We start from the raw sequence: 15005 nt of genomic DNA on the forward strand, positions 1-15005 counted from the left end.
TATTGCACCTTCTTTGTCATTTGATTATCGATTTAATAAATGATGAATTTGTAATTGTGTCTTATTTCGCCCCTGAGTCCTTTTACTTATTTTCCTAAGTAAAATTCATACTTAAGGTACTTGATCATATAAACAAAATAATCTGAATAATAATTATATTTGTTCCTATATGAATACAAACCTTGTGCTTCTTTCGTCAAGTATGACATTTCCCTGCAGGGGACAGGAAGCCCTAACATTGTTCCATGCTTAGCGGTAATGACGTATAACGGTATCGTCATATATTTCAGAGGTCTGGATGACCACATAGAAGCTGACCCAAAGTTGAGGCACTTATACAAATCCACATATACAGTACTTTCAAGTAATTGTAATTGTCTGGTAAGCTTCCATCAGGACGACATGGCTTGAGCCCAAAAAACGGATTTTGAAGCAAAGCGAAAAATCTATTTTTGGGTGAGATGGCCATGTCGTCCTGATGGACCCACCCTCCTTTTCTAAGAAAAGGCTTAGGTAATAATCCCTCCCGATACTACTATATCTGTAGCACCATGCTCGATGCTACAAGGAATGAGCCGCCATTTTGGGCACTGTAATAGTAGGGGAGGAAGGGTAACCTTGATAAAAGCTCCCCTTCAATTTCGCCACTCTTCCCCCTCAGAGCGAAAACGCTATTCAGGGTGAAGATAGCCAAGTGTCGTATCAAGATATACGTCCCATGATATTATGCGACATCCTTAAGAAAAATTTTAAGGATACTCGTGCCAGGAGTTTGAATTCTGGAGACCTATGGTCAATTCTTTGGGAGTATCACTGTAGCCAAATATCCCTTATAAAGCTGTCTATAGGAAGCTTCCATCAAGACGACATGAACATCTCACCCAAAAATAGATTTTTCACTTTGCTTCAAAATCTGTTTTGTTTGTTTGTTGTGATTGGAGATAGAACATAAAAGAAAATGGTTTCCCAGAAGGAAATTTTTACTTTTGAGTAGTCGTCAAAATTTAAAGAGCTTCGAGACAGAAGCAATATGAACATCAGGGGTTTCAGAAAAATAATATTGATACAGTAATACTAAACCTTACCTCATGAGTTTGACTGAGTTCTTGGCCAGTAAAATGAAGGAGTCGACACAAACACTCTAAAGATGGCTCATCACTATGCTGCAATAACATTTCAACCATGGCTGCCACATGGTTACCACTCATCAGCCCGTTCTTGTGCAGCTCCCCTACAAACCTAAGCATATTATAAAATATTTAACTTTAAAACATATTCAAACTGCTCTTCAAGGCACCAATATACATTAGGAAAATCTGAATATAATGGAATACACTTGGAATACTCTTCCTACTAACACAGGATTATAATTAACAAGTTGCAAAGTTATCATGCATCAGTGTTCCCCATCTTTTATATTCACCAATTATTGAGGAACTTTAATTGTCGTTACCATTAATGATGAACTACTATTGGATTAGATAGATTAAATGATCAGCCATTCACCAATAAAAAAAATTTTAAAAATCAAATTATGTTTTTATAATTTCAAAATTACAAATATCAAAAGTAATCAGAATTTTTCCTAGCTATACAAAGTTGAGTCCTTTACAATAAAGATATGTCTTCAGAAACTCTGAATGGCCACTGAACTGTTAGAAAAGTAATTGGCAATAACAGGTAGCAGTAAGGGGAAACCATTGGCCACTTGCCTGTCACAGAATAGCCATTTTTGTCCTTAGGCCTAATACCATTTGTTTTCCTTAGGCCTAATACTGAGATGGTGGTTGACGTGAGAAATTTAATTAAAAGATCTCAGGTTTACATAGCATGGAAAAAATAAGAATCACTTTTGAATTTCTTATTTGTTTCTACACGCATGCAAACCTTTCATCCTTATTGGTGGGAGGATATGCCCAACAAAACTGGAAGGTTCTTTTCTTTCCTGGACATGTACTCTTCCCTAGTTGCATACAGTAGCGAGGCAGCCGACTCAAATAACCTCAAAACATCTAATCATAGAATGTAGCTGTTAAGGATTTGGGAAGTTTTGGCTTAAAATGAAACCATGGATATTGACGTCAGCAGTGTCTAACTATGTACATCAAAATAATTAGTAAGATATCGACCTACCCTCCCCTTTGCCGGCAGAATGGAGATATTTCTTGGCAGACATAGATAGCAAGAAAGATGCTAGAGTCTAATGATATAAAATAATGGTAGACTGCCTCTTAGAACCTATTAAGGACAATCTAGGGGGTTGCAAACACCCTAGGTTCTGATAATGTGAAGGATAATCTCTAAGAGGTTAGATGACCAGATTGGTTTGTACAGCAACCTTCTTGGGCACTCTGACAACAGAGGCCAAAGATCCACGGACTATTTCCCTTGTGACCAGAATAATTTGGTACAGATTGCCTTGCCTATAGCAAGACACGGGCTATTGCGTTGCAGCCCGTAAAACCAGAATGGGTCTATTAGTCATTTTGCCACTTTACGAGAGCTTGAGCTTATTTTATTTGATAAATCATGGTAAATCATGGGAATGCATAAAATTTGGTCCAGTACGTAACAAGGCCCAAGGCCTGTAGCATCCTGCTTTTCAAATTAAGGTTGTCCCTTAGCTATCAATATCAATATTAATATTATGGAACTAGATTAAAAAACCATTATCTTTCTCCAGTGATATTGCAAACGTTGCTACGTTCGGCCGACCCCACAATTTTCAATATTCTAGACACCAGTTGCCTGTTATTATTGAGCTCTTTGACTTGCTAGATACTACTACATTGGATCCCTCTCTGGTGACTTCTTATTTTTCCTTTGCCTACACAAACACCAAATAGTCTGACCTACTCTTTACACATTCTCCTCTTCCTCATACACTTAACAACACTATTATAAAAAAAAAAATTCTTCTTCACTCATGGGGTTAACTACTGCACTGTAGTTATTCAGTGGCTACTTTCCACTTGGTAAGGGTAGAAGCAACGCTTTAGCTATGGTAAGAGTTCTTCTAGATGGGCACTCCAAAATAATCAAACCATTGTTCCCTACTCTTGAGCAATACCATTACCTCTGCACCATGATCTTCCACTGTCTTTGGTTAAGAGTTCTCTTGCTTGAGGGTACACTTAGGCACACTATTCTATGTTTGCTTATTTCCTTTCCTCACTGGGGTATTTTCCCTGTTGGAGCCCTTGGGCTTATTGCATGCTGCTTTTCTAACTAGGGTTGAAGCTTAGTAAAAATAATAACAATACTGACCTCTTTCTGCTTAGTTGAATACTCTCAGTTTGATGAATGCATGCTAGCATGAATAGGTGAATACTCAATATCAGCAGCATGCATGCCAATTGTTGAATGAGTAAGCTCCAAAGAGGTGCGCATTTGGAAACAAGATATTATTCCAGGTCTGAAGAATGTGCGCAATCCACAGCACTTTCGTTCAGATGAGTGTGCTCTTGTAGGAGTGTGTGCACAAATATAATTGCTCATTAGTATGAACACGCACGCAAGGTCTCTCAAAGTTCTCGTCAAAATTCTCTGTGGAGAGAGAATTCGTCTTCTGAGGACAAGAAACTATGCCTGGAGTGAGTGAATCCTTGGAAGTGAATAACATTCTTATCATGTTTCCAAGAAGTCGGTAAATTGCGGGTATAGCAGCACACTATTGGGAGTACAAGCAAATAAATGAGAACAAGTGCAAACGGAAGATGTGGTACTCCTGTAGAAAGGGGCTCATGCGAACAGGTGATGTGGCGCTCCCGTAGATGGTGGTATGTACAAACGGACAACATGGTACTTCCACAGATGAAGACGCAAGCAAACAGGCAATGTGGCACTCCCACAGATAGAGATGCATGCAAAAAGGCAATGTGACACTCCCACAGATGGGGATACACATGAACAGGTAATGTGGCACTGTTGTAAGAGCATGCGTGCGCAAACAAGTGAGTTGACGCTTCTATCAGAGTGAGTGCATAGTAGAGTGCTAATGGGAACAGGTGAAGTGGCACACATAAAAAGGTGAGGTGGCACACATAAAAAGGTGAGGTGGCACGCATGAAAAGGCGAGATGGCACGTGTGCAAAAGTGAGCTGGCACGCGTGAAAAGGTGAGCTGGCATGCGTGAAAAAGTGAGCTGGCACGCGTGAAAAGGTGAGGGGACGTGCAGGATCAGGGAAGTGGTGTGCGTGAACAGGTGAGGTAGTGCCCTTTATAGGTGGAAGCATAAAGTAGCACATTTATAAGGGCATACACTAATCTCCACGCCTCTCGGAGTCATCTTATTCTTTGTCTTCAGTGAAGGAGTCACTGGGACTCTACGGCAACACTATCTCTCCCAAGGGGAGAAAAACAGTAAAAGTCATATATATGCAATTCCTATTGATCGATCTAGATTGCAAGATGGTTCCCAAATAGGAAAGGAATTCAGTAGGAGGAAGAACCAGAAATTTTTGCTTTGGGGTACACATTACCACAGCTTCAAGTAAAAGCAATATGAACATCAGTGGAGTTTCATAAAAATAATACTTAATTTTGTCTGTGTCATTCAAGAAAACTCAGTTAAGGACATGCTTGTGTAATGTTAAATGGATTGTAGTAATGTTAAATGGAAGACACTTGTATGAATATGACAAATTCGAAGATAATTTGTATTTTTCCTAACCATACAAACCTTAGCTATTTACAAAGGGTATTACTTTTAGCGTAGCTGAAATGGCGAGCCATTAGAATTTAACGAGGGTGTATTACCCCCGCGCTAGTTAGCGGGGGGGTAGGGGAGTGGTAGCTAGCTACCCCTCCTCCCCCTCACACACAGGTGAATACTCACTTTCACTTAGAGGTAGGACTTGTCTTGGGGGACAGGGCTGGCGGGCAAATATGTGTAAATAGCTAAGGGTTGTATGGTTAGGAAAAATACAAATTATCTTCGAATTTGTCATTTGTTCCGTAACCGAAATACAAACCACGCTATTTACAAAGGGTGACTTATCCCTTAGGAAGGGTGGAAAGTCCCCAGCCATACTGGCTTTGGCTTTACCCGGGGACTCAGAATCCGAGTGAGTCGCACTCGAGAAAAGGAGTCCCTGCACCTCACAAGTTCCTTGCTCCGCAAGGAACCATGTGGCCTACGTAAGCTTGTGTGTGAAGGAAGAAGTGTGACTCGTCCTAGGCAGTTGACCTGGAGTTCCAGAAGGAACTCTGGGTTAGGACGTTCCCAATACCACCTCGTCAGGGTATGGGGGACGCGACAGTATTGACTCAATACTCGGAACACAAGGAAGCATGGTTTACCTGCAGAGGTTCGAGGTCAGCTATGCAGAGACCAGGATGCTGCTTCCCCGTAGAGGGGATGATGAAGAAAGAAGTAAGGGCCAGACATACTTCTTTCGTTCATGCAGACTAAAACCTGATAACAATGCCCTCAACCTTCTGCTACCTGTCCAAAAGGGAGCCTGAGGTTAGACCAGCTGTTGTGTAGCCACCACAGAGCGATAGAAAAGGTATCGAGACTCCTGTGGGTCACGCCCTGCAGGAAGCGGGCTGCGAAGGTCATCAGACGCTTCCAGACTCCAGCTTGTAGCACCTGCGTCACAGAGTAGTATTACTCGAAGGCGAGGGACGTTGCGATGTATCCAACATCGTGCTGTAGGGCGACGTGACGGGGCAGGGTCTGAAGACAGGACGAGATGAATGTCCTTGAGTCCGGGCTGAAGAGGTATACTGGTGACTCTCCCCCCATGTCCTCCTTGTGTTCCCAAATCGGCTGCAACTGAGGACAAACTGCAGCTGTTCCCAGCGCTAACCTCTCGATTCCTTACTGGCAAGAAAGAGAAGGTCTTGGGACATCACACACAGAATGGAGACTCGAAATCTTGAATGAATCGGACCGAAGGGCCGGGACCCTCAGATTCTGAGTCTAGCCAACAACTCAGGAGCGAGCCTGAATGTTGCCTTCCCCTCTTCCTTAGAAAGGGGGGAGTAGTAAGAGACCAAGATGATTGCTTACACCCTGGCCGTGGCCAGAGTGAGCAGAAGACCCAAGGCGGAATACAATCCGAGGCCTGTCGTAAAAGGGTCTTGAGAAGATCTCTTAAAGGACTAAAAGTCCGAGCCATGCTCCAAGTTGGAGGTCTTCCTCTGACTAGGGCAGGGACGATCGTAGCTTCGCATGAGCGAGGATAGATCCAGCGGGCAGGAAAAAGTTATCCCTTTAAGCCTGAAGGTCAGGGAAAGGCTGAGCGACAGGCTTCATTGCCGAGAGCGGAAAGGAGTTTCCTCCCGCCGAAAGGCAATAAGACTGTTATTGCTGGGGAAGAGGCCTCAAGGGAAGAGGTATATCTCCCACGGCACCAACCACCTTAGACTCTTCACTTTGCCTGGGAGACCCCTGTGGATGACTATCGCAGATGACGCGACCTCCGTACCGCGACTGTAGCGGGTTGTCTCTTCTAGAGGAGGAAGCGTAGTGTCTCCAGGCATGAAGCCGAAGCGACGTCCCGGTTCGGGAGAGATGTCGCAGTGTGGTTGCTTGAGTAGTCTGCGCCATGGGAGAAGCTCTCCCGGGAGTTCCGTCAGGGGAAGCAGAGGGTCCAGAAACCGTTCTGCGCGTAGTCCCAGTGGAGCTCTCCCATTGAAAGGTTGACAGACAACCTGGTCTTGTTGAGGCCCATTGTCCGCAGACAAAAAGGAGGGAAGACGCAGGCGTCGAAGTTGTCCCACCATCACCGGAATGCATCTTGCCAGTGTCTCGGGGACTGAGACTGGGGGGAAGACTAGCGGAAGCTTGAGGTTCCAAGCTGTCGCGATCAGGTCCCCCAGACCAGCACTTGCTGGTTACCCAAGGTCAAAGACCCCTAGGTACACTCTCTCTATGAGGCTCTGCTCGGATAGTCTGAGAGAAACATTCCCCTGCCAGGAATGAGAGAGCCGATGGTGGTATTGAGAGAATCTCAATCATCCCGGCCGGTATCTCTACTGCAAGATGTGAAGGTGTGAAAATGCGTCCCCTGCTGGTTAGAATGAAGTCGACGCGCAACGGGGAGACTCGGCAGTAGCTGTAGGATCTGAAGAGGGGCCAGACTAAGGCCCCTAAGCCTGCCTGAATGATGGAGAGGTATCCTTCAGGTCTTGACCATAGGCCTGGACCGGAACATGCCCCCACCCTTTCCTTTGACGAGTCCGAGAACCGCATCAAGAATGTGGGGAAAGGACGAGAATATCCACTACCATCAAGAGGCTCCATAGGTCAACACTCATTGCAGGTCTAATAGTTCCGCTGGTCCCATAGGGCCAGGGAGTCCGGTTAAACATTGCCTGAAGCCACCGGAACTTGGATCGCCCCACATGGAACTTATCCTGAGGCGACCGTTCGGACTATAGACGGGTCAATGAGGAAAGAAGAACTAGGAAACGTTTCAAGGTAGGGCTGAAAGCTCTGCTTGACTGAGAACAGGTACTGCGACTCTCCTCAGTCTTGCCACAGTCAACCAAAAGGAAGGCTCGGAGGATGTGGTAACAGAATCTGGCGTCCCCAGGTGGTCACCCATCCAAGTACCGACGTTGCTTAACCTCGCTGGATGGACGAGAAGCGGGGTTTCCAATGTGGTAAGGCGGTTGACTCAATATCATGGCCAGATACTCCAGATGTTGAGGCAGAGGAAGAGAAGGCTCCAAGCAAAATACCATGAGCCCACACTCATGGTAAGCATCCGGAAGCTTGTCCCGGCGCTGAAGAAGGTCGAAACCCGAGCCTACAGGAGTTGACCAGCCCTCCAAACAGCAGAGGAGGCGGAAGCCTGCCCCTGAGCGGCCAAGAGGAAGGCAGGGAGAGTTCTCTAGGGAAACAAACCTGCTATGCCACGGCGGGATAGCCACACTGCATCATAAGCAGGAATACTTGCAGTCTAGGCTGAATTCGACGAGCACCCTGGAAGATGGATGGAATGGAAACTGAAAGTACCCGTCCTTCCGATCCAGGGTTTTTAAGGAGTCCTGTCGCCTCGTTACCAGTCTGATCGATTCTGCTGGCCGAAGTTTGTTCGACAAACTTGATCGGGCCTGAGAGGTCGACTATGAACATCCCCTCTCAGATCCTTCCTTACAAGAAAGGATCGACTGAGGGGGCCGGGGGTGAAGCCGTCGATGATCCTAAGGAAGACCTTCGCCTAAGGTATGGATCATTCTGCCCAACCGGGCGACTCTGCTGACGCTATGGCATAGAGGTTCAGAGACACTGAATTCGCTGACAGAGACGGCAGGCGCGATATCCTTGGCTACTCACAGAGAATATGCGGGAATGGGCATCGGGAAGCTGTCATTCGGATGAGTAACCTTAAGCATCCTCCCAGCGAGAAACCTGCAATCCTAGAGTTCGTGAACTCCTTTTAGGACTATGCCCCCCCGGGGGAGTCTCCCGTGTCATCTGTTCCTGACAGGAGAAAACTGCAATTGGACACCTTGTCCCAGTTGTCGTACCCGATAACTTAGGCCAACGTGGTTGAAAGAAAAGGCGCTGGAGCCCTGCAGAGTCTGGAAGAAAGCGCCTTGGAGGAGTGAAACCGGAAGTCGATTTACTCCGCACAGCAGCTGTCTAAGTCTCTATCCTTGGGCACAAACAAACTCTTCTCAAGGATGGAAGGGTGTCTGAGGTCGTCGACCTCCACAGATGAGACACCCGAAGGAAGCCCTCAGTCAGCGCGTCCAGATGGTACAACATCGAGCTTGTCCGCAAGTTAGATACTTAACGACGAAAGGCCAAGGTGCCTGAGCTCGAGAGGAGGAAAGTACCCTTGATCTTTCTGTAGCTTCCTTGAACCAAACCTCGGGCCGTAACCGAGGAGGGAAAGAACCTGGTAAGCTCCCAGAGGAAGAGGTAAGCAGTCACCCCTTGTCCGATGGAGAAATCTCGAACGGAAAGCTCCCCCCCCTGCCAAAAATCCTTCCAGGGAATGACGGGGAAGGGCTAACCCAGGTTCAGGAATAGAGGAGTGTTGCTCAGATCTCTCTTAAGTTTCTCCTATTCTGCAAGTACCATGCTCTGTGTTTACGGGGTGAGACAGTGTTCTGGAAATACGCTCCAGAAGAACTCGCCAGGCTGGTCATGCTGCGAAAACCCCTTTGGGAATCGTGGTCGCAATTGCCCTGGAGCTCGCGCGACGGGAATTCCTGGTGGTCGGCGGGCGATAACCCGCAGACGAGCAATGGATACTGCAAGAAATAAGCCAACATTTGTGCGAAGAAACACTGTAGGTTCGCGCGACGGAACACCATCCGTCTGCGCGATGGAAAAAAACCGTTGGTTCGCGCGTGGGCGAACATTGGAGAGCATGAGCGTAGACGTGCAGGCACGTGGGCGTGTGGGCGCGCGGGCGAGCGGTCGCGCGGTTGCACGGGCGAGCGGTCGGGCGGTTGCACGGGCGAGCGGTCGCGCGGGCGCGCGGGTGCGCAGGCGAGCGGTCGTGAGGGTGGGCAGGTGGATGAGAGCGAGTCCGAGGCGGCGAACGCAAGCGTTAGCGCGATGGCGAGGAGGACTGCTGGCGATATGGATCAACAAGCGATCGGTGGTGAGTTGGTGAGCGCTAACGCGCAGGTTGGCTATGGCGCGTTGTGATATGCCGACGCGATGGTCGAGCAGTATGCGCAGGTGAGCGATCGTGCGATGGCGAGCAGTATGCGAAGGTGAGCGATCGCGAGCAGTGATCAGCATGCGCAGGGTCGCGCGATGGTGATCAGCATGCCAGGGTCGCGCGATGGCGATCAGCATGCGCAGGTTGGCGGTCGCGCGATGGCGAACAGCATCTGCAGGTGGGCGATCGCGTGATGGCGAACAGCATACGCAGTTGAGGGTCGCGCGATGGTGATCAGCATGCGCAGGGTTGAGCGATGGTGATCAGCATCCGCAGGTGTGCGGTCGCGCGATGGCGATCAGCATCCGCAGTTGAGGGTCGTGCGATGGCGATCAGCATCCGCAGTTGAGGGTCGAGCGATGGCGATCAGCATCCGCCGTTGAGGGTCGCGCGATGGCGATCAGCATCCGCCGTTGAGGGTCGCGCGATGGCGATCAGCATCCGCAGTTGAGGGTCGCGCGATGGCGATCAGCATCCGCCGTTGAGGGTCGCGCGATGGCGATCAGCATCCGCCGTTGAGGGTCGCGCGATGGCGATCAGCATCCGCCGTTGAGGGTCGCGCGATGGCGATCAGCATCCGCCGTTGAGGGTCGCGCGATGGCGATCAGCATCCGCCGTTGAGGGTCGCGCGATGGCGATCAGCATCCGCAGTTGAGGGTCGCGCGATGGCGATCAGCATGCGCAGGTGAGCTAGTAGCTGGCGAACCATGTTCCTTCAGAAGTGTTGGAGAACGTTGGCGCGCCGGCTGTAACACACGTGGGCGATCCGGAGATCGCTGGCGGGCTGATGATCGCTGACGAGCTGATGATCGCTGGCGAGCTGATGATCGCTGACGAGCTGATGATCGCTGACAAGCAGAAGGCTACGCGTGGAAGCCTGCGCAAAGAAGAAGAGTCCTTGACCCCGACCTGAACCGAAGTTCTAGATCGCGAGGGCGAACGTGGGCGCACAGGGCGCGTAACAGGAACCAACAGGAACCGCAGGGAAGATCATCTTGAAAGCGCTGACGAACAGGAGAGCGCTGATGAGCAGAAGGGCGCGCAGGGAAACCCTGACACGCAAGGGAAGAACCCCCGTGGGGGCAACCCTTTGCCCCGAAGGGATCGTTGTCCGCCGGGAGACTGATGTCCGTCGGAAGACCGCTGTCCGTCGGGAAGACCGTTGCCCGTCGGAAGACGAGATCAGACTGCTGTCCATCTGCACCAAGGCGGAAGATCGAGAAAAAGGAGTTGTAGGCTGCAAACGGAGATCCAAAAAGGCGCCTCAAGCACCCTTATAGGGAGATGAGAGGCCCTTATGACGAGGCGGACGGTGGGCCTTACGGCGAGGGAGGCCAACAGCAACAGCAACAGAAGAAACCTCCGAAGAGGAGTCTCTATGAGTGTACTCTCTCGCGAACGAAAGAGAAACACTTCGTGGAAGAGACTGGTCAGCCAGTGACCTAAAAGGAGCAATCCTCCGAAGAGGAGCTCCTGCAGTTGCCCAGCCCCTTGAGCGAAACTGCAGGTGCGACCGCTCAGCACCAAGAGCATAGTCGCACGAAAAAAAGGCAAGAGAAGAACCCCCCAAAAGGGGAAAAACTCAAGCCTGGACAGGAAAAACTTCCCTCGGAAGGAAAGTTATCCGCCCAAGGAGGCAAGCATCCTGACTGTTCTAAAATGAACTGGAGAGCTGTCCGTCGACACGGGAGTACTATCCGTAGAAGGAGACACGCCCCTGACGAAAATACAAGGGGGGAGGCAGCAACAGCCGAATCCCCAGGACTCCACCAGACAGCTCACACCGTTGCTATATTACAGAAACGAACTAGATCGGTAACTGTAAAAAAAAATAAAACAAATAATATTAGTACACATTCATTCCCTGGGAAGGCTCCGAAGAGGAATCCCGAGGGAAAGGAACAAGAATTACACAACAGGCACGTGCCCTCACAACCACTTACACTCGCGGAAGGAGAGCTGTAACCAAAACAGAATTATAACAATTATAATTATGTAACTATGTAATTATGTAATTTAAAAATGAATGAACACTAAAGAAAGAACGAAAACCCCGAAAGGAATCGTTCTACAAGCTGAAAAACAAAAAACAACTACAATTAGATTCATAACTAATTGATACAAACGTACGGCGTAGCAACCCCCCACACGGAAAGGAAGCTAGGCTACAAGGGCGTAGTAACACGTAGTAAAAGGGTGAACGACCTCAAGAGAGAGAGCGAGAGAAAGACATAAGTCAAACTCGATCGCCACCCATAAAATACGCCGTGGTGGCCTAACTGCCGAGGCCTCCACGTAGATATTGTACACTACACACACACATCTGAAAAGGAAACTTACTTATTTCTATACTCAAATATATATACAAACATGAAAACATGTTTACATATATATTGAGTAAATGAAAAGTAAGCGATTAAGTAAAGACAAAACAGACAATGGCTGCCAAGCGAGGACCAAGACAGAGACGTCTGTCACAGTCCGAGCCAAAAGTTAAGGTGAGTATTCACCTGTGTGTGAGGGGGAGGAGGGGTAGCTAGCTACCACTCCCCTACCCCCCCGCTAACTAGCGCGGGGGTAATACACCCTCGTTAAATTCTAATGGCTCGCCATTTCAGCTAAAAGTAATACCCTTTGTAAATAGCGTGGTTTGTATTTCGGTTACGGAACAAATGCAGTTTCACTCATAGAATTACAAAATATTTGTTTTAACTATTTGGAACATTCTAAAATTAGCTAAAAATAAAAAAAAAACTCTTCTAAACATCAAATTCTTTGGCACTGCTTACCTTAAATGCCCAATGCATCTCTGTCTCACTAAAATCTCCTCGTACACAGTATGTGACGACAATGGTTCCTGATAAAAAGATAGTAACATAAGTACTGACAGTCACTTTATTCAAAATTTCAGTTCCCATAGTTATAAATAAATGTCTTGAAAAAATCGCATGCATTCATAAATAACATGTCCAAGTCCACAGAAATTTGCAATTATCTAACAATATGAAGTACTGTAAAATACAATGAACTCTATACAACATAAATTCCGACTTAACAACCAAACACTTTCCTACATATAGCCCATCGCTTTATCCTAGCAGTTTCTCAGCATGGCATCGTGAATATTACAGTAAATGCTAAATACTGTAGTGGCTTTTAATTTTATATAAAAATCATACAAACTTTACAGTTCTGTTCCGATACATATATTGCCAGTTTCATTTGTCATGAAATGTCTCCGAAAAATATTATTCTGGTAAAGAAATAGAACGAAAGTACATGCAAACTGCATGAGTGAATACTGATAAAAATTTATCGACTACTAAACTAGTTCATTTCTAATGTATGTAATGACCTTTTACAGCAAGAAGTAGAGGCTAGAAATTGAATAATTTTCATAAACATTTTATTCCATCTTTAAAAAATTACTTTTATTTTGCAAATGTTTCAAGCATTGATAACTACTGTACAGTGTTTTGTTTGTACTTTAAACGGGCACTCATCTCCTGAAAAAAACATGTTCATGCACTGAGTTGATTCAAATATGTTCTAAATTCTTTACTAAAGGCACTCAAGACCTTGAGTTGTACTTAACCCTACATACAGAAAATAGTATTTAGCCCACTAAGGCTGCGTCATAGACTATAGGACACTCTCAAAGCTGATGTTGTATTTTCCCCCTTAAATACTATGACTCAGAAATTAACACCATACAGTACTACAATTCTGTAGTAAGTATCTGCACCTCTATATATCAGTTACTAAAGGTCTGTTCCAAGCACCAGCTATATCAAACAGATACCCCTCTACTATTATTACTATTATTATTAGAAGCTAAGCTATAACCCTAGTTGGAAAAGCAAGATGCTATAAGCCCAAGGGCTCCAACAGGGAAAAATAGCCCAGTACGCAAAGGAAATAAGGAAATGAATACATTACAAGAAAAGTAAAACAATCAAAATAAAATATTTTAAGAACAGAAACAATATTATATTAGATCTTTCATATACAAACTATAAAAACTTAAAATAAAAACAAGAGGGAGAGAAATAAGATAGAACAGCATGCCCGAGTGTACCCTAGAGCAAGAGAACTCTAATCCAAGACAGCGGAAAAACATGGTACAGAGGCTATGGCAAACCCAAGACTAGAGAACAATGGTTGATTTTGGAGTGTCCTTCTCCTAGAAGAGCTGCTTACCATAGCTAAAGTCTCTCTTCAATTCTTACCATGAGGAAAGTAACCACTGAACAATTAAAGTGCAGTAGATAATCCCTTGAGTGCAGAATTGTTTGGTAATCTGTGTTGTCAGGTGTATGAGGACAGAGGAGAATGTGGAAAGAATATGCCTAACTATTCGGTGTACGTGTAGGCAAAGACAGAGTGACCCGTAACCAGAGAGAGGGATATCCAATCTAGTACTGTCTGGCCAGTCAAAGGACCTAATAACTCTCTAGCAGTATTATCTCCACAGGTGGTTGGTACCATGGCCAACCTACAGTAATACTTATGGCTTCATATTCCCCTTCTTTTCAAGTGTAACAAAATCTTGAGAAGATGCCACCAAGTTTTTAGATAAATTCACTATTTCATTCTTGGGTATTAGGTATTACCTCCTAAGTGAAGAGAAACTGCAATGACTTCCTGTAAAATATAATTCATGTTGATTTGGCTGACTCCTCTACTTCCATGTAAAATATGATGCCCTAGATAAAGAAGGGTTCCATAGCTCTGTAGTAGAGACCCGACTCAAATTCTCCAGCTACATGAGTCATGGTAGCATTTTAGTATTTACAGATGGTACTTCTTGTTCCAGGATTGTTCACTTGCCCAGAAAATAACAATTGCATGTTTTGGATAAAGATCATGCAGATCCTGAGAAAATTAAGTTCTAGGTTTCTTCAAAATGTCTATAATGGTTGGAAAGCTTTCCATGACCTTTTAAATAATGGCTTTTTATTAGTTAAGCCTATCGAATACTTGATTACTATCATCGTTAATTAGCTACCTGATTGTTATCATTGTTAATTAGCTACCTGATACCTGAAGCCTGGTTAGATGAAGAAAGAGAAAAATGTTATTTTTATTAATAAAATAAATTTTTGAATATACTTACCCGATAATCATGTAGCTGTCAACTCCGTTGCCCGACAGAATTCTATGGAGGGATACGCCAGCTATCACAATACTAGAAGGGGGTGTATTTACCAGCGCCACCTGTGGCCAGGTACTCAAGTACTTCTTGTTGACACCTCCTCAATTATTCCTCGGTCCACTGGTTCTCTATGGGGAGGAAGGGAGGGTCGATTAAATCATGATTATCGGGTAAGTATATTCAAAAATTTATTTTATTAATAAAAATAACATTTT

General features: G+C 45.9%; 1 protein-coding gene across 3 annotated transcripts in view; it reads right to left on the bottom strand.

Annotated features, from left to right (window-relative positions):
* Positions 1-15005, bottom strand: part of LOC137652242 (eukaryotic translation initiation factor 4 gamma 3-like) — a 110578-nt gene that overhangs the window by 18963 nt on the left and 76610 nt on the right. For all 3 annotated transcript variants that reach the window (XM_068385485.1, XM_068385484.1, XM_068385482.1), the window contains exons 5-6: positions 12425-12492; positions 1086-1239 (exon numbers count right to left, since the gene is read on the bottom strand). In XM_068385485.1, coding sequence (XP_068241586.1) covers positions 1086-1239; positions 12425-12492 — 222 coding nt within the window. The remainder of the gene's footprint in view (positions 1-1085; positions 1240-12424; positions 12493-15005) is intronic.

Source organism: Palaemon carinicauda, chromosome 13 (assembly GCF_036898095.1).
Source record: "Palaemon carinicauda isolate YSFRI2023 chromosome 13, ASM3689809v2, whole genome shotgun sequence".
In the NCBI taxonomy this organism is placed as follows: Eukaryota; Metazoa; Arthropoda; class Malacostraca; order Decapoda; family Palaemonidae; genus Palaemon; species Palaemon carinicauda.